The 20904-nt window shown below is 31.2% G+C and overlaps 1 protein-coding gene across 4 annotated transcripts; it reads left to right on the top strand.

The window, feature by feature from the left end:
- Positions 1-992: 992 nt before the first annotated feature.
- On the top strand, positions 993-20538 carry LOC145313932 (uncharacterized). 4 transcript variants are annotated; one of them, XM_080153590.1, is made up of 27 exons: positions 993-1106; positions 4258-4336; positions 4567-4622; positions 5015-5081; positions 5174-5221; positions 5542-5640; positions 8572-8770; positions 8898-9096; positions 9430-9563; positions 10015-10074; positions 11682-11742; positions 12525-12679; positions 13965-14080; positions 14614-14672; positions 15115-15213; positions 15331-15533; positions 15678-15728; positions 16118-16197; positions 16271-16631; positions 16713-16759; positions 17012-17267; positions 17467-17518; positions 17702-17762; positions 18156-18247; positions 18985-19095; positions 19738-19904; positions 20355-20538. In XM_080153590.1, exons 1-27 carry the CDS (start codon positions 1003-1005, stop codon positions 20405-20407), a joined length of 3069 nt encoding a protein of 1022 aa, XP_080009716.1. In that variant the 5' UTR covers positions 993-1002; the 3' UTR covers positions 20408-20538. The 4 variants fall into 4 exon arrangements, with proteins under 4 accessions (XP_080009716.1, XP_080009717.1, XP_080009719.1 ...); XM_080153591.1 differs by having other exon boundaries at positions 18994-19095; XM_080153593.1 differs by lacking the exon at positions 15115-15213.
- The last annotated feature ends 366 nt before the right edge of the window (positions 20539-20904 follow it).

The following is a 20904-nucleotide window of genomic DNA, read 5'->3' on the forward strand; positions in this document are numbered from 1 at the left end:
AACCGATCAAAATTAAATAAAAGTCCCCAAATTTGCTTATCCAACGAATAAGAAAAGATATTTTTATAAAACTTTAGGGACTAGTGCAATAAAGGGTCCAATGTCCCCTTCCTCCCTGGTGAGAATGATATGTTAGGAATAGTGGCGCAATTCATTAACATCAAGGTTTACACTCAACTTAAATTAGTGAACCATTCACGTCAACACCTTGGCCACATACACACTTGTATCATAGGTTCCAGGGCAAACGCAAGAGTGACAAACATCAAAGTGGACATACGCAGAAGTGTTAAGAATTAAGTTTATTAAGTATTCTTCTATACAGGCTAGCTTAGGTTAAGATATAAATATACAAATAAGCTGCCAGCAGGGGTGAGGCATTTAAAAAACTAAGGTAAGGTTAGGTTAAGTGTCCACTCCGACCTTTGTTACTCCTTTGTTTGTCCTAGGACCGTATCATAGAATATACCCTGTTTTATTTGTTTTATTAATATGAATTATTCCTTTTAAACAGGAGAAGTGTATTTTTAATTGTGATATATCTATGATTTTGTAGTTTTCATGACCCTTAAATTAGATATAGAATACTTGGATATTGTGATTGATTCTTCCATACGTCTTTTTCTTCCCAACCTCTTCCCAGATTATGAAAGAACGTATTCACCAATATCTGAGGACTATATTAGCAACCCCAATTGACGACAAAAATTCCTCCGTTACTATCCACGTTTGCTAAATCCATTACCCTGAGTTAACAACATTATGTGTTGTCTTATTCGTAGTTTCGAAACTTTTGGTAGTTTTATTGCATTTTGATAGGTTGCTAAACAATCTCATAGTGTAAACCACTAATTTTAATATAAGAAATGTGTGGTTTTTTTTATATTAATTAGGTTTGTATAATAATTTATTGTCCATTGTCTTGTACCTTAGGATCCCTGATAATAATGATATCATAATAAAAAAAAATCATTTATATATTGTGCAGAACATATTTTTGAAATGCGATTAAAATGTTTGTTATTACTGGTTCTATATTTTGCTGCATTGATAACCCAAGCAAGAGGCGCAGCAATGGGACAAATGAACAGGAGAAATTATAGGAGGTTAGTGCAAATTCATATCGTGTTTTTAAAAGCGAAGCTTTTCTATGAGTTTGGACTGTCCGTCAGTATGTTCATTTAAAACATTCAGATTTTATATTTTTTTTGACAATTTCTTATAGATTTGATTATCCTATTCATCTGAGGATTGGAATAATGATTCCTAGGATAACAAGGTATAATGTTATGAGCGAGGTATTTCTATAATCAGATTAAAAAAATGGAAGTATTTGCTTTACTGCCTCCTGTATTTAAGCAAATTTTCAACAAGAGTTATTGTTATTTTGTCTTTTCATAAAATTTTAGAGTTTTGTCATCCTTGTTTATATATTTACTAGCTTGCATTTCTTGGTATTAAAGTAGTATTAAAACTTTTGGTTAGTTATACAATTGGTCACAAAAGTACCTTATTATTAAAATAATTATTTAAAGATTTTAATTTGCTAAAATTATTTGCATTATTTGATATTAATTTAATTTATTTTTGTACTAGTGAATTTTTTCTCTTATGCATAAATTTGGTTTTATCTGGTTTTAATACACATAGTCATATAATCCCCAAATAAAATAATAAAACAGAGTTGGGCTGTTTTTGAAACAAGGACAGCAATGATTTTAGTTTGCGCGGCCAGCCAAGTCAAAATGGAATATTAGAGAATGCGGGCACACTGTCCCTGACCCCGGCCACAGCAACTGTGGTGACTATTACTGCCATGGAGATACATCCAGCGACACTGGTGGCAGGAAGTGGAACTAAATCCAACATGGCAACTGTAGAATCAAGAATTGAGAATGGATTAGATGAGAGAATTTTTGAAGGAGGGCACAGCTTTGATCATGGGCATGAACATGGAAATGGTCATGGTGGACATTTTCATGACACAATTTTTAGAGATGTCAGGTAAATGTTTAATTATTCATATTTTTCCAGCATGGCTTTAAAATCGAATAATATCTGCTGGATTAGTAGCAGTTCTGAGTCATACTGAAAAATCTTGTATAATATCATATTACAGACAATTTTCCACAAAAATTAAAAATGAAATTCATGAAATCAATACCAGTTTTGTTAGCATGGGCCTACGGCTCCATGGAGCTAACAAAACTGGTTTTAATTCTATAGAATTTTTCATTTTAATATCTGCGGAAAGTTATTGCCATGCAATAAATGACTATTATACATTCAAAAACAAATCCCAATATGAAAATAAAACATTCCGAAAAAAAATAGTTTTAACCTAACAGTTTCTCATAAATGTGTGATGCATTATTTAGGTTTGGTCCAAGAGAACAAATCATAAGAAACAAAAGAGACAACAGGAAATTAGATATTTTACAATTTAAACTCTAATAGTTTCTCTTAGATTGTTTTCTTTCGAAATTGGAAAATTCAAATACTTTTTTAATATGTTATAATATTTAATGTCTTAATATTGATTACTAAAATTGTAAAATATTAAATCTTAGTTTCTTTCCTGGAGCAGAACCTGCTGGAATCAGAGGCATAACTAAGAAACTTCTAAAATTTCTGAAAACATATGTAAACCATTTACCATTTGAACCTTCTGATCCACATGGGCATAAAAACAAGAAGCATGGTTATGCACATCATGGAGGTTATCTTGAAGGCTTTGATGATGATCACCATGATGAGTTCAATGAACATGATCATCATGATGGGTACAATGAGCATGGACATAGTCATGAACCTCTGGACTTTCATAAACACTATGATCCAGATGATGTTGATCTAGCATTTGTTTTTGATAAAGTTGTTAATGAACTTCATGCAGCATATGGAGAAGGAGACATTGATTACCACGACTTCCAAACTGGCATTGAAAATCTTAAGGATATAACATCACAAAAGAAACAAGGTTATGTTACTCAACCAGATCATATAGAGCAAATTAATTCTGATGGTTTGGGTCATGTTGTTTATGAGGAAGTGATGAATGAATTGCAGGCTGCATTAGAAGCTGGAGAAATAGATTTTGATGCTTTCCGCAAGGGTGTTGTAAATCTGAAAGGAATTACAAATGAAAAATCTGACAATGGATTTGTAAAACATAACGTTGCCCCCCCTGTAATTGGATTAGGAGTAGCATCAGACCACACTGGATTGAATGAATTCCATGTTGAACCCATGATTCATGAACCAATTATTGAAACACTTGATATTGCCAGTATACCTGAAGAACCTTTTACTAATGAACTGGACAATGTTATTGTTCTTCCTGATTTAGAGCTGACCATAATGACACCAAGTATAGTCAACACTTTTGACTCTAATTTAACTGGTCCAAATAATCATCATGATGGAGGACATGATTTTGATCATTCTAATGAGGTGCATGATTATGATCATTCCATTGGATTGAATGAGAGCTCTGAAGATTCTGGACCTAGTATGTTTACCAGTGAAGGTTTTCATGGAGACATATTTTTCAACCCTTCTGTAGACCAGCCTAGATAATATTAAAAAAAAAAAAATAATTAAAGTTTAATTGGCTCAATGGAATAATTTGCTCATTTATTACTTAGTGCAATATTTTCAATTAAAAGTTGAAAAAGTCTTTCTTTAATTTACAAAAGTTGTATGGGAGTTTTGTTAATGTGCTATCCACAGTTAGCATTGTTTTAGAACTTTTAAAAAATCTATATGATTTTGAACTTTGATTTGGTTATACACACCTTATATATTATCTATAGATATATTTTCTTTTATTTGTTACAATTTCTGTTATATAGAAAGAATTTTATTTATTTCTTTCTGAGTTAATTGTGTAGATTAGAATATAATATAATGTATGTTTGTTGACTATTTTTTGTATTTAGAAATTTCTGCATTTTGTTTGTTTTATTATTTATAAATATATTTAAGGTTGTATATTTTGTTTTCTCTATAAAGGAACTGTTATGTAAAAATATAATTTTGTACATATTGAACTGAAAAACCATAAATCTGTAGATAAGGATAAATTATCTTTCTCTCTGGAGCATTTTTCAATATCAATTTGAAAGGCTAAACCTGTAACAAATATGTATCTTTTTTACATAATATGAAATAATCTTGCAATTGATAGAATGCATTTTAAAATTTTATAATTACCAGTTAATAAAAACTAGTGCTAGGAATTAATTTAACTTTCAGCCAAAGTCCTGCATTATCAGATCCTTTTGATGGTCTTCCATTTGGAAGTAGAGATAAAAGAAGAGCTTCAATTAGTGACAAGGAATTCAATTATATTTGAAATAATATAAGAATTAGAATATTAATTATGATATATAGAATGAATTTTCTTGAGAAAGACTAAACAACATAACTTTTGTGTCACTTTTGAGGAAGACGATTCCCTTTTCTCCCATCTCTTTTGAAGAGATTTTCTTCCCCCTTCCCTTTTTCTTTTCCCTTTATATGACGTCAAATGACGGCATATTATATATTTATTGAATCTTAACAAAGACTGATGATGTGAGATCACTTTCCCATCCCTCTAAAGAAGATTTTGGAAACAGGTATATTCTAAAACAAGAATGTTTTCTGTCTGTTTATTTATATGTTTACTTATATTTCATATGAAACAATGTTATGCTTTTAATTTTGAGCTTATATGACATTAAGCTAATAACATCTAAATGGTCTAAATTACATTTGTATCTTAACATTAGTACTTTGACTATGAATAAGGCACAACTTAAAAATTGGCATAGGCAAAGGTTGCTGAATCCTAAATTTTTTAAATGTTACACTTAAATTTATCTGATTATTGAATATTATCTGTCAATATACAGAAATAGCACAAAATATTCAATAAACAAAATAAAATATGTTAAATTTGAATAATGGTCTGTTACAATAGATCTGTTTTTGTAATCCACAAATCATAGAATATTTTTTCTATATTCAGATTAATATTAGAATCTGGTAATCAACTTCAAGACAGAAATTTCGGACCAGATATTTTAAGTCTAGAGGTAAGATTTATCTTAATTTCTTTTGCTATTATCAACTAATTAGATCTTAGAACAAACAAAGTTACATGTACACTAATTAATTTTAATTCCAGGCTCAAAAACGAAAATTTAGCAAAGAATCCAACAATCCCTCATCCCAGGTCTCCCTCTCCATCTTATATTCCCCTTCTGTGTTATACCAATCACTCTTTCTCATGCACTCTTTGTAGGCCTTACTCTTAGGCATGTAAAATCAACTTCAGAGAAGGTTTTTATAGTGCCTTAGAAAAAATGACGTCATTCAATACAAATGACCAAATATAGGCCAATACACAGACAAAATTACCAATGCTAGGCTAGTATACATTTTAATTTCTCAATGGTAGGCCACTATGACGTCATTTTTTAGGCATGTAAAATCAACTTCTGACATGTTATTAATATTACTACATAGATTTTTTAATAAACTAAATATATTTAGAAAGAAATAGAATCCCGACTGCCACAAGATCCAAAGTTTGGCTGGGCTGGATATTTTCCTCCAGAACTTTTAGCAGAGGCTGGTAGCCAAGAATCACAGGTTTAACTTTTTAAGTATTTAAAACATATAGAGTTAGGGAATCAAAGCATTTTTAAAAGCGAAGTTTTTCTATATGTCCGTCCATAACGGTTAAGTCTTTTCGTTAATTCAGACATGTTAGAATTTTTCTATTGATTTCCAACTTTGAATGATGATTCTTATAACAATTAAGTACAATTTAGAGAGCGTAGCAACTCTATCACCGCTAAAAGAAAGTCCACGTGAAATATGCTTTTTTTACAACAATTTTTCATGTTATATTATCCAAATAATCTAATTTTTGAAACACTGATTCCTAGAGCAACATGGTACAATGATATAAGCGATGCCTCTCTATTTTCAAGTCCTAAAAATAGAATTATGTCCTTAAACAGTATCCTGAATATGTGCAGTTTTGCTACAAACTTACTTAAAATTTAATTTGAACTTATATATTTATACTCCTTATTCAGTTCTTACACCCTACAAGTGTTAATGTTTGTTTGTCTTACCATTTCAGAGCTTCGCTTTTATGGATGTTGTCATCCTTATTAAAGTACTTTTTGTACTTTAAAGATAAAAAAGGATGAAATATGACATCTCAAGATGGATATTAAAAGTTTTACCATAATCATATATTCATACAAAATTACCTTTTTTTTCTATTAAAATATAAAGTTGAGTTATTCAGAAATAATATCATTCTGTCTGCAATGCCTTTGTACTGGAATAGATTAAAAACATTTAATGGAAAGTGTTGTGGTTTTTTATCAGGATTTTCCCTGCATTTTTCTTGGATTTGGTTTATGGAAGGGGTGTTTGTTTCATTTAAAAAATGAAATTATATAGAATTTATTATGAACTAGTGCAATACATTTAATTATTAAATATACATAATCATATTAAAAATTGCACAGCAAGGAGTTTTTAAGCATTTGAGTAGGCCGTTAATTGATTTTATTTTCCATTTTATCTATTGTTAGAATATAACAGTGAACCGTACCTGGTAGGGCTTACTGGCACAAATCATAATATCTTTAAGATGTTTCTGTAAATTATTTTTAAAAGTTGCACTTAAAAGATTCTAATAAATGAATAATTATATATATAATATCCATATATCTACCAAGATCTAGTGTTGGGGACCGTTTTGGTCTGCTAGCAAATTGTTTTATGTTTTTTTTAGAGACTTAGAGGCTGTGTTAATATTTACAACGCCATTGACTGATATTTATAGACCCATTTTAAAGCGGGGTGGGATCATACAGTTATTAAACCCCTTACCCCTCTATTGATTTACATTAATAAGATACTTATTTAGCCAGCTTGTAGAAACACTTCTAGTTACTCTCTTCTTAAATAAAGTTTTGTATCTCAATCAAAGAATACACAGAAATAGAGAGAACAGCACAGACTTTGAAATCATTTCTTAGAAAACATTAGACGCATTACTTTTAGACTCTATAGTTTTCTATCTTAAATAAGACAAACTTACAAGGAATGTGTAAATTTTTGGCTTGATATATTGTATATACCTTTAAACCAGGGAGGGAGGGGACATTGAGCTGTTTAGTGTTTTTACACTGGTCACCAAAGTTTTAATATAACGTTTAACAGCTTTGGGGACTTTCAATGAATTTTGTTTGGTTGGTTTATCAAGTTGGGTGTCTAAACGTTTCAACCACTGAATGTAATCTACAGAGGAGTAATTTAGTGCTTCATCATTGGAGATGTACATTAATTTATCAGCCATTGACTTATCGCTTAAATTATATACAATCAGGATATATTAAAATCTCCAAGTAAGCTCTACGTGGCAAGAAATAAGATGTTGAAGTGCTTTCTTCAGAATAAGTTAGTTTTTCTTTGTATATGAAATGGAAAATTTGAGTCAGCTTTTCCAGAATTGAGTTTGTTTTTATTTTATTTCAATTTTGAAAATGCTAATATAAATTTACATATACATATACTTATATAAAAGATGTAGGATGTATGTATGTTTGTGTGTAGTACTAGAGGTCTCGCTAAAAGTTAAACTGAGATTCCCTTGGCGGCGCGGCATTAACAAATTACTTTTTTATATAAAAAGAACTTTGTTTGTTAACCATTTTATGTTATAAAGAGTAAATTTAAATAAAAGTTAGGAGGGGGTATTTACCGCCCTCAAACAGTTTTGGGGGGGGGTAAATAACCCCCCCCCCCAAATAAAAAATCCCTTCAAAAAATTTTACCCCCCCCCCCTAAATAAAAAAGCTTTGACGCCCCTGCTTCCAAGATACATAAATCACACCTTGGAAAACAATCTTATTTACTTATGTGTTTCTTCCCTCCATCATCCTAGGGCAAAGAAAATAGATTTAAAGAATGTGAAAGTTAAGAGAATACATTTTTAATATTCTTTAGTCTTTGCCATATTCTGGTTGAACGTCACATATTTAGCAATGAAAAGTTGAAGTAGTTAAGAAAAGTTTAAGATAAGTATGATATTAGGGTAATTTAATAGTTTTGCATAACTGCATCTTTTCCAGCAAATTTTATCCAAATGTTACATTAAAAAGTACAAAATTTGTAGTATTTTACTGATTGTTTTATATTTTTAAATATAAAAATTTATAAAAAGAAAATTACATATCAAAAGTGTTTATTTCAACAATACAGATTAAAAACTGATCTTTTCTGATTGGAAGTATTGTTAGGGGCAAAATATTTTTCTTCTTGTATCTTTTTCAATTGGCTTTTATTAGTATTATTTTTCCAACCCAGGCCTCTAGGGGAAAGTAAGGAAGGTAAGATAAATAGTTTAAAACCATCCCAATAAACTTATTAGGCTTTCCTAAAAAGTACAACCAATTCTAAACAGCCTTTCCCAAGATCTTTAGCTTCAGACAACAAAACTATATTATACTATAAGAATTAAGTTTTGCTTATACTTATTCAAATTTATTTTTTTAGTATGGTGAACCTTTATTCGAAGAAGACACTCATAATATCCACCAGCGTCATGCTGGACCTTACCACGGACCTCCAGGAGGCCATGGAGGTGCCGGGGGGTTCCCAAACATATTCACAGAGTCACATCATAGTCCTAGTGGTGGCTCCTTTCATCCAGAAGAACGTGGTTACAGTGGTCAGTTCCAAGGAGGTCATCCAGGTATAATTTTTATATTTTATAGATTACTTACAATTAGCCGGGACATTACAATACAAATCTTTTCTAAAGTATGTAATATCATTTGATTTTTGAAAACTATTTAAATTAAAACAAAAATGATTTTTAGGTCATGGAAATGAAAGATCATATGATGGGAGACCTCAAGGTGGCAACTATGGTCCTCATGGCGGTAATGTTGGTCCTTTAAGCGGCCACAACGGTCCTTCCGGTGGGTATAACAGTCCTCCATCTTCTGGTGGCTACCAGAAACCTGGACCTTTCCATCAAGGCAGCCCTCCACAGGGACTTGGTATTGACTTTGCTAGGTAATATATTTAGTTGATCAGATTTTTATCTGGGTTACATATCAAAAATAGATGCTGTATTCCTGGGGGAAGGAGGGGGGGGGGGGATACTACTCATACTCTGACTTACCTGGGTATTTTTCCTTTTACCCCTCTCAACCTTTGAAACCTTTCAATTTATAAATACATCAGATTAAAACCCTACACACCTTTGAAACCCTTCATTTCAATCCTCTCAAAATAAAAAGCTTAGACGTCCCTGCTTTCAACTTCTAACCTGACCAGGACTATAAAAAGTTTCCAGGAACTTCAAAGGCAAAAAGACAACCAAATATCGCATTATCAATTTTCAAGTCCCAGTTTTGACGAGCACAATGACCATTCCGTTGGAGGCGGTGGTGGTGAGGGGGATCTTCTCTTTCCTGAAACTGACTTTGATGGATTCCACAGGGATGATGAATCGCAGGCCCATTTCTCTTCGGGTCCAGGTAAATCAAGTCAAATTTCTTACACGGTTAAAAGTTAGAGGGAATAAATGATCCAGACTACCTGGTCCAAGTGGAGAAGACACTTTTCATATGTTAGCAAATTCCTTTCTTTTTTATAGGGACTCCGATGTGTTTATATTTCCGACGCTATTAGCTGCATTCAAAGACCCAATACAAAATCATGACCGGGTCCACGCTCCGACTAGTTCGATAGAGTTACACATACTCATACCCAATCCCTTTCTATTCTTTTTCTTTAATTTAGGGGCTGAAATAACTCATAGTTGAAATTGCCATATTAAATTGAAACTAAACCTCTTTTATTTCTAGCCATCTAAACTAAACTATTTGCTAAGAAGAAACAAAATCAAACATTTATGAGTTTGAAACCTATCTGAAGATTTTTATGTTTTAATTTTTTTTGTAATTCGAATTTTATGATCCAATTTAGGAAATGGATTAGAGAAAGGAAGTTTGGATAGAAACAGTGGACATCAAATTTTACCTAAAGGTATATCTTATACTTTTATCAGTACTAGCGGTTACGCCCCTAGAGGCCTCTAGGGACACTTGAGTGATGGGAAAGGGGTGGAGGAATTTGACCTTTCACTTTTAGTTTTGAAGGAAAGGGAGGGGGACGGTCCATTTTTCCTATTTGTGTTTGGGAGTTATTACCCCCCCCCCCCAAAAAAAAAAATAGTTAAAAACCAAGCCTGGATATATAAGAAGCTTTGTTCTAAGATAGGATAGGTAGATTGAAAACAAGGATGACAACATCCATAAGTAGCGAAGCATAAACAATTAAATAAGAATTTAGATATTAGTTGACAAAAGCATGTATATTAGGAAAAAATCACGAAACCTTTTCAACATTTGTTTTTAAATTCTTAATATTTATTTATATTTCAGTACTATGACTAACAGACTGACGGTCAAAGTAAATTACATACTGGATGCTCAGAACAACGGGATATTTAATTTTGATATTTTTAACTACAAAAATTTAAAAAAAAACGGACCATAAACACCAAATATATGAAGAAAAATGTGAAAAATATAAAAATAGCCAAAAACCTGCAAAAAGGCAGTCTGACCGCCATTGATGTGTTCTTGAAACGAAAGGAAATTTAATTTTGATATCTATAACTGAAAAACTTTGGAAATTGGGCCATAAACACCAAAGGTATGGAGAAAAATGTGAAAATACAAAAATAGCCTAAAACCTGCTTAAAGGCAGTCTGTCCGTCATAGTTGTTTTCTTGAAACGATAGGAAATTTAATTTTGATTCTATAACTGAAAAAATTTTGGAAATCGGACCATAAACACCAAAGATATGGAGAAAAATGTGAAAAATACAAAAATAGCCTAAAACCTGATAAAAAGCGGTCCTATCGCCATTGATGTTTTATAGTTAATTGTGCTCCTGGATAATGGAAATGTTGCCAAAAAATTTCAGCCTTTTATCTTTTATAGGAGCCGAGAAAATCACGTTTCCCCCAAACTAAGACGGACAGACGGACAGACGGACATACGGACAGACGGACAGACGGACAGACGGACATTTCAAATTATAGAGTAGCTTCGCTACTAAAAAAGATATGCAGGGAGGGAGAGGACAATGGACTGCCTATGAAACTAGTCCCTAAAGATTTTTAATAATGTTTTTTTTTTATTTATTGGCTTAACAACTTTGGTGACTACTTGCATTTTAATTGGTTGGCTCATATAGTTGAGTGTCCAGACGTTTAACCACTAACGTTATCTAAAATAGTAGTATTTTTTTTTATTATCATTGGGATGTACACCAATTGATCAGCCATTGTCTTATCCCTTTAAATCCCTGAGAAGTATGTCTCCTTTGCTGCCTATTCAAATGTAATCAAACTATAAATATGGAAAAAATAGTAACAAGAAATATTGGAAATTTTCTTATGTAAAATATTAAATGTAGAAAGCTTATGTGTTGCAATAATCTTATTTCTTTTCAAAAATGGTAAATGTTAAAATAATAATAAATATAAAATTACACCTTTCAAGTGCTTTTATTTAATGCTTAACTATCTAGTTATAGTTTATTGTTTTGTTTATCATAATATAATAAATTAATTGATTTTAAGGTTATGAAGAAGGTTTATACTCTGAGCCCCATGATTATAGTTCCCAACAATCTTCTTACAGGTAGATAATTTAGCTTTTGATAGTCTAAATAAAGGGTAGATTTCAGTTAGGTATGTCAACCCTAGTTTATAAAGTTTTTCAAGCATAAGTTTGATAGAATTGATCCTGTTATAAGAGTAATATGATATTAAATTTTTCTGTTTATTTGGAAGCACTAATTTGGTTTCACTGTTAAGGATGTATAGTGGACGTACGGAATTTTGTCAATTGATAGGACTATTCCGACCTGTCTGAATTAACAATCAGAGCTAAATGTTACAGACAGACTGACCCTGGATATACAAAGTTTTTTTTTCTCAAAATGTGCACAAATATATTGAATAAATACCTCTCCTAACTCTAATATTATATTCTTATAAAACTTAATTATGCTTATTTTCTAGAATTTTAATGATCAACCAAATTTTATAAATTTCCATTGTTATCTAGACTTATAAAATTTTAAATACGTTGTAAATAAATAATAATTAAGGTTTAAAAGAATAGTTTTATAACTATGATAATTGAAGTAAAAAATTCAAATTTCAAAAGAAATATGACTTTCTAAAATCAAAATATAAGGACAATCTTTCAATAATGATCACAGAAACTTAGGGTGAGGTAAGGGGTATTTTGCCCCCTCAAATGTTGAAACCCCTATTTTTTATCCCCCTTAAAGTTTTAAAAGAACATTAGATTACCCCCATCAAACCTATGAAACTCATCAATTTGACTTCTTCAAAATAAAAAGTAGGTAGGTAACATAGGTTTATGAAAATTATTAATTATCTTGTTTTATTTAGAGACCCGAAGAGTATTGGCGGCGGGTATGGCCACTCCCCTTACAAAGAATCAGTTGGAGGGGATAGATCATATGAGGACAAGTACAAACCATCAGGTGGAGCGGATATCAAGGAGAGAAGAAGCAATCTGCTTAAAATTCTTGGCATTGGATCAGGTTTTAAAATATTTTTTTCTTTTTTTTAACCTTTTAAAAAGTCAAGAAAAGTCATTTATGCATTGTATTATAGAAAGTTTTTCGTGGATATTAAAATGAAAAATATAAGAATAAACCAGTTTTGTTACACCCGAGGCGCTGATGGTTCGGTCTAATAAAACTCATTTTTATTTTGATAATCGTGGAAAATTCTAATCCACCGGATCAGGGGCGTCCAAGCTTTTTATTTTGGGGGGGGGAAATTTTGTTAAGGGGGGGGTAATTCGGTTTTGGGGGGGGGGGGGTAAAACGGCGCGCGAAGCGCGCCGCAAATTTTTTTTAACCCCCCCAAAATTTTTACCCCGGGGGTAAAATTTGCTTGGGGGGGGTAATTCCCCCCCCATGAAATCTGTTGGCAGGGGTAAAATTTGTTTACCCCCCCCAAAATTTACCCCCGGGGTAAAATTTTTGGGGGGGGTAATTTAAATTTTATCAAAAATTTAGTATTAAAAATGCGCGCGGCACCCCCAAATTCATTTGGGGGGGGTAATCGCCCCATTACCCCCCCCCCTTGGATGTCTATGCACCGGATAACAATCGATATTGAAGCCATATTGGAAAAGTTTTTAGAAGTCAATAAATTATTAAAATTATTATTTTAGGTGGTAAAATTAAAAAAACAGTACTTTCTCCAATATTTACAAACTACCTAGGAAAATACTAAAGGGAAGAATCATTATCCCATCCCTGTATTAGTACTTACTTAATTTACCTGGAACACATGAGAAGCAGAGAACAACATATGTACATTTTTCAAGGGACAGAGGGGTTATTGAGTTGTAAATTTCATTGGTACCCGAAGTTCTATATTTTTCATTTCATAAGTTTAAACTAACTAATAAATGTTAATTGGTGTTTAGGTTTATATTCCAAGTAATTAATTAGTGATCATGCGTATTTTCCTAACTGAAATCCTATAAATTAATTAAAAAGAAAAAGTACATATCTTTTCCTAAATTGTCAGACAATTTCTGTTAAAAAATATACTTTGAAGTGAATAAAATAAATTAAGTTTTTAAAAAGTTTCAAAGAAGTTAAAGATAATTGGTCCTAACATTTTTTTCAGAGGGGGTAGAAAAATCCGAACGTATAAAAGTTTTGGATTGCTTACTGTATTCCAATATTTTTTGTTATGGATGTAATATCTCCAATCGCCCACTAACAACCCAGTACATTATATTTTACATAACCGAAATGGATGAACATTAGAACAGTTCTAAACAATTCATATTTAATATCTATTTAGATTCTGAAAGCAAAAGGCTTGGCTATGACCCAGATGGCTTTGGAAAGGCTGCTTCAAAACTCAAAGATTCATCCTCAGGCTATGAGAGTCAAAATCCTTATCAATTAACACAACAGGTATAAATTTAATAATTATCAATTATTTATACAAGCCTAAAGAATATATGTAATATATATCCAACCCAGAATAAAACAAAAAATCAGATATTAGTCCAAAACTAAGTAAAATTAATGAATAATTAGATAGCTCGAGAAAAAAGTTGAAATTATCTATAAATTTTTACAAATTTTAATAATAATCCGCTTATGTCCAGAAAAAGGATTAATAATTTTCCTCTGAAAAGTCACCATTAGAACTAGTCAGTAAGGGAGGAGATATTGGGCTTTTTATTACACTAGTCCCCAAAGTCTTATAATAACATTTTCTTATTTGTTAGCTTAACAACCTTGGGGACTTTTGATTGGTTGCTTCATTTAGTTGAATGTTCAACCGTTTGAACCACTAATTGTAATTTACAGAAGGGGTTATTTTGTGTATCATCATCAGAAACGTACATCAATTTACCGGGCATCATCTTATCCCTGCAGATCCCTGAGTACTATAACTAGTACTTTTAAAGTGTTATGTCAGTTAGAATTTTAATGTTTAGGATTATTCTTATTATGAGAGATTGGCTGAAGAAGGAGTTATGAGTTCTTTAGTAGATGGGTAAGTTAATGTAAAAGTAGATTCACTGCATGAATATAAACATTTACATGTCTAATATATCAATGATTTTGAGAAAAAAATCATATATGTTTACCTTAGTAGTTAAATGTTTGTATGTGTGAAGGCCCTATATGGTATTGACGAAATTAACGGTAAATGAAAAAGAAATAGTGAATTGTAAAGAAACACATATAACTCTCTGGATTGAATAATCCTCTGTGGAAAAAAAATTAAGTTATACAACTTGCTTTAAATTCGAAAAAATAAAATTGGAAAAGTTGGTAGAATTATCCAGAATTTTTTGCTTAAATATATAAGGTAAATGTAAAGTAGATTTTGATGTGCTAATGATAAAACATACAAAACACAAAATGATAAAAATACATCAAATTTACATTGAATATGATCAAAATGCACTCCTTTGTAAATATCACGAATTTAGGTCCAATGGTAAGGCCAACAGTTATGGTATAGAGGATGTAAATGGTATTGAAGTGGCAGCTGAGGCCAGCATTGAGGACCAAATTAATAATGATCCCAGGTGGATTTACAAACCAGTATAATTTAGATCAAAAAGATATGCTTTCAATATTTATTACAAATCACACTGAAATTTAAATAGCATATAACTTTAGTGAACTAAATAGATAAATTGCAGGTATAACAACAATGGATTTGATGATGAAGGTGTTTATGGGGCGGGCAAGGTGCTTGGCAGTTATGACAGCAAATACACCCACAAATCCAGCTATGGTCAAGACCCTTCACCCTACAATGGTCCAAGTAGCTATAATGGCCCTGACAGTTATAATGGTCCCAGCAGCTATAATAGCAAACCTTATTCTCCACCTCAATATGGCTCAGGAAAGATAAACTAGTTAAATATAAATAAAACTTTAAGAAATGCATAAACTTCTTTCATGATTTAATATAAAAGTAGTTCTATTTGATTCAAAGGTAAAAATAGTGATGAAAATTTTTGGTAAACTATTTATTTTTCTAAAACAGGAGGACCAGGAGGAGAAAACAATATTCCATATTCTAATGTTGAATCAGGTAATAAATAATGTCTATCAGGGATAAAGTAAACAAAGTATTATCTTGCAATTATAGCACCACCCCTAGAGGCCTCTAGGAGCACTTAAAGAAAGAAAGGTTTTAGTCTTAAAAATGTAAAGTTAAAATATATTTTGGAGATTGGTTGATTTATTTTTATAGGGGTGATTCCTTGGGAGGGTGGTGGTACCCTCCCCCAACATAATTAGACACCTTTCCTGGACTTATGAGAAGCCTCACTGCACTATAAAGAAGAACCATATTGGTGTAATGTTTTCAAGATTCTTCTGTACACAAATACAGACACACATCCTGTTATTTAAGGATAAAAGAATAATAAACAGAAACCTTTTTCTGAACTAATCAACTTATAATATAATTATGTACAGGAAAAGGTAATCATGAGCAAGGACATGATGAATTCGGGAATGGTTTTCTAGCAGACTCTGATGATACATATCCATCAAAGGTAAACAAAGATTTTAAATTAAAGAAGAAAAAAAAGATACTTTAATTAATTTAGGAAAAAAATCTTCTCTTAGGGATTACTGTTTGAAGATTTCCATGATAACAATGAAGGTCTCCAAAATGATGCAGGATTTGGTGATTTTGAACACCAAGGAGAATCAGGGCCTGGCTTTGACTCCCTAGGAGCAGGTGGTCCTAATAATGGGGAATATGGTCATGGTGCTCCTGGTAATTATGATGATAATGGCCATGGAAGTCCTAATTCTTATGGCCATAGTGGTCCAAGTCCTTATGGGGACAGCAGCCATGATGGTCCCAGCCCTTACAATGATGGTGGTCATGGAAATTATGAGGACAGTGGTCCAAATGATCATGGTAGCTACGGAGATAGTAACAGAAACGGTCATGATGGGTATGATCCTCTGGTTCATCAAGGTATGCCTGATCTCCTTTGAATCATTACTTTTTATCTTTATATAGGGAAATAATTAATTTCATCAATAATCAAAACTTTAGAAAGCAGTGGTCCTGGAAACCATCATCAATATGAAGACATAAACCAGGTATATGTGTAACAAGATTTTAAAATGGAAAAATACCAGTTTTAATATATTCTTTACAATGTTAGATGAATACTCTTTATGAAGGATTTTTTTGTTTGTTGACAAATATTTTTAATGAACTTAAAAATTATAGATGTTTGTTTTCAAAATAATGTAAAAACATCCCAATTAAATTATTTAACTGTAAAATAAAATTTAGTAAATATTTTCTTATCAAAATATCTTAATTAGACCCTTTAAATTTGTTTTTAGTATTCATCGGACCATCATCAAGAAGAAATAAGTTCATATAATCAACATGGCGCGCATCATACACAACACACACCACAAGACATTTTTGCCACAGGAAACAAACATGGGGGAAGTTTTGTCCCAGATAATATTGGTCCAAATCAGCTGACTGCACATGATGACGTCAATGGTAATCAGCATGGTCATGATGATGACTTTCATAGAATGTTCCAACACCATGATATTGGAACTGGATTCTCAATAGGCAGTTTCACAGGTCAATGATTACAAGTCATTATACAATTGTGTCATGTAGAATTAAAAAACAATTCTTCGTATATATCTTAATGATTAGTTTTTATTTGAATAAGAATGTTAAGATTAACTTTTCCTTCAATAAAAAAAAACCACACTAAATCTAATAAATTATAATCGGAAATACCAAAAAATATTTGATAAAAAAGATATTCATTTAGATGATGAAAGTGGTGGAGAATTTTTAGCATTTACTGATCAACAACATCCTTTAGGAATTTTTAACTCAACATTTATTGTATTTCCCATGAAAATGAAATATATAGCATTCCAAGTTTTAGATTTTTCATTACTTTTCCAGTATTGCATCTCACTATTTTGCTTTATCACCCTTCAAACTAGTCAACAAATAATAAGTAAACATTAAATAATATATGTTAAAATTCATATTGAATAAGGCCCTTCAGGTCTTTCTGGAGATGGACAGTTTTCTGCTTCTCAATCACATCCTGTTCAGGTATAGATAAGAACATATACCTAGTTGTCAAGTTCCAGACAATTTTTTTATGATCCTATAATAATAATCCTTTCATATGAAGCAGTATGTTTGTTTTATCTGATGTTTAGGATTTCAATACCAACTGAACTGATTCAGTTCACTCTTTTAGTAAAGTATAATGTTCGGGTAATGTTTAGGTTAAGATTTAAGTCTAGCATTGTATTAGGCTTTTTTTCTGTCACTTTGATTGAAGAGCCCTTAGATGCTAGGGGCGCATTAATGTAAAATAGATTTGCTATTTATAAATGTGATAAAAACATAACATGTAAATGTTAGGTTTCCTTTTTAGCAAAGAATTTAAATAATGTTTTTTACCTCTTTAAAAACATAATCATATATACTATTTACCAGGACTTTATAAGTGGAGGCAAGAATGGAGGTGGAAGCAATGGATTATTTGAAGGTGGCAACCCTCAACCCAAATCAGAAGATATTTTCAGAAGGTTTGTAAAAACAAGATTTGTAACAAATATTCTAGCCAATTTAATGCCAATTAATATCATAAAGTAGTCACTGAACTGTGTTATCCTTTGCAGAGATGTGGGATGGCTTAGGGCTATTTTACTGCTTCCTTGTTGGTTGTTAGAATGAAGAGCCACTATAAGCTAGGGACACAGCCTCTCTACTTTATTCAATTTGATTGAGCCATTTTGAGTAAATTATTAATATTACATTAAATTTCAATTCTCTTGAAGATTAAACATGTCAAGAAGAGCAAACATTATAATTTTCTAAATTCTAACAATGTTTACTTCTATAAAAAAAGTTTTAATCCTATAAAATTATTTGTACAATGATATTTTGATCTTAGCAAAGTATTTGATAAAAGGGCTATACTAGAAACAGTCTTAGAGCAGGAACATCCAAGCAGTTTATTTCTAAGGAGGTGAAATGAGGGGTTTCAAAGGTATGAGAGTGTAAATGATATTTATTTTTATTTTGAGTGAGAGAAAATGAGAGATTTCCAAGTTTTAGGGGTGTAAACACCCTTCACCCCCACCCTTGGTTGTCTATACCTTTGAGTTATTTTTGTTTGATACTTCATAAAAGCAATTTTCTAGATTTAAAATATTGATAATTATGAAATGTTAAAAATACGATTTTGTCTTAAACATCTTTATCAATGCATTCAAAATATCTTTTTTTATAGTTACCTAATTGATTGTTTTTTTTTCTCTAGTCCCAGCAGTGGACCTGGGGCAGGAGAGAGGAGTTTTGACAATATTAATAATAATGGACCTCCTGGTGATATTGATGTACTCAGTCAATATAATTATGATATTGATTACAGGTCAGTTGTAATAGCAACTCTATCTTAAAGAGGCTTTATATATGAGTCTAGATTTTGATTTTGTAATAGTATTTGAATTTATTTTCACAATAGTGATAAAACCATTTCTTAAAAGTTTATCCAATCTTAGAACCAACTATTTATAAATAGAAAAATATATATCTTTTTTTAAGAATCTTGTTCTTGAATAAAATTTACTGTTTTTCTCTCAACACTTTTAATGTTAATGTAATGTAGGTCAAACAAAAAACAATTTATTTAGGAATTTTTATTTTCTTACAAAATACTTTTATATAAACATTTAAGAGCGCTTTAAATTATTGTAAAACTACAAAAATTTGCATTTTAAGAAGAGGCCTTATTATTTCAATTTAATTTATTTTCAAGTGATGAATTAAGATACTAGAATAAACATTTTGGATCAAAGAAAGAAAACAAATTAGCAGGTTTTGTCGTGTTTTCCAATTAGCTTTTGATATCTGGTTATTTTAAGTTAGGTAAATGTTAATGATTACCCCATAGAGTTTGTGAATTGGTCCCGCAGTGTTAAAGCCCCTTTCCAAGGGCTAGAAATAGGAGAAAAGCTAGTGTGAAAATACAACGAAACCCGCAACTCTATTTCCATAATTCAATCTTTTTTAGGAAGTACAGTACAGCCCACTATGACTATGATTACACTGAAGATGAGGGAGATGACACTGCAAATAATAATCCTGGTGTCAATGATGTCAACAATCCTGCTACCTATAATTTCAGCAATCCTTCAGCACTGAGTGAGTTTAGTAATCCTGCAAATAATGATTTCCCAGGTGAAAAAGCTAGATAATCATTAGTAAATCATACTATACAAATTACCAATCATAGGCCAAGATCAGACTAAATTACTGAAGGCACGTAAGTATACATTTTAATTGACCAATGGCAGGCCAGCATATATCTTAATTGACAAATAGTATGCCAATATGAAGTCATTTCTTATAGGCACTTTAAATGCCTTTTCTTAACACTTCCTGTTTCTATGAAATTCATTATTTATTCAAACATAAAGTGTTCCTAAAGCTTTGATTCTTTCACTATATTTGAAACTATATCTTCATGTTAGGTTGTGTTTTTCTTGGGTTTTCTAATTGGACTTTTAAGTTTATTTAAATTTTCTTTAATTTTGTTCTTTTGTTTTTTCTTAATTTATATAAGCAACTCTGCCAGTATTGGACTGAGATATTCTTGTTTAAATGTGTTTAATATGCTTACATATTCAGATCAGCCAGAAATTGATTATGGTGGGTTCAAGCCTATTATACCTGGACAGTAAACTTTATATACCTGGCCAAAACTTTAACACATTACCTATTAGACCTGTTCTTTTTTTCATTTCTTTGTATTTAAAGTCTAAAAGAGATATTTGTCAAAAACAGCAACACTAGGTTTTCAGTAAGCCCCAATAAAATAAAACTAGTAAACAGCTTTAAAAATAAAAAGAATGTATAAATTTGTTTGATCAGCCTTTAATTTACATGATTAAGTTTTGTTTTTTAGTAAAGTTTATATTTGAAGAAGTGAATATACTACACAGGTCTAATAGACCCTATACAAGTCTTGTAACTTTGCAGACCCTAGTACAACCTTTGTCCTCTTAGTTTACATACTTATAACACATTCTATTATGTTGTTGAAACTTTAAATAAGTTTTTAATTAGAAATTAATGTTATTTTTTACATCCCTATAGTACAATGACACCTTAAACTTTTTAAAAACTTTTGTTCTTTTATATATAGCCTTATTATTCCAACACAACAAATTTTTTAATT

The sequence above is a fragment of the Acartia tonsa genome, chromosome 3, assembly GCF_053477335.1.
Source record: "Acartia tonsa isolate MP-2025a chromosome 3, ASM5347733v1, whole genome shotgun sequence".
Classification (NCBI taxonomy): domain Eukaryota; kingdom Metazoa; phylum Arthropoda; class Copepoda; order Calanoida; family Acartiidae; genus Acartia; species Acartia tonsa.

Bases quoted from the DNA above. Each gene is read 5' to 3' on its own strand.
- LOC145313932 (XM_080153590.1), top strand. From the start codon at position 1,003: ATGCGATTAAAATGTTTGTTATTACTGGTTCTATATTTTGCTGCATTG. The intron at 5,082-5,173 runs GTAAGATTTATC...TTTTAATTCCAG, and splicing joins CAGATATTTTAAGTCTAGAG to GCTCAAAAACGAAAATTTAG. The intron at 18,248-18,984 runs GTTTGTAAAAAC...TTTTTTCTCTAG, and splicing joins TCAGAAGATATTTTCAGAAG to TCCCAGCAGTGGACCTGGGG.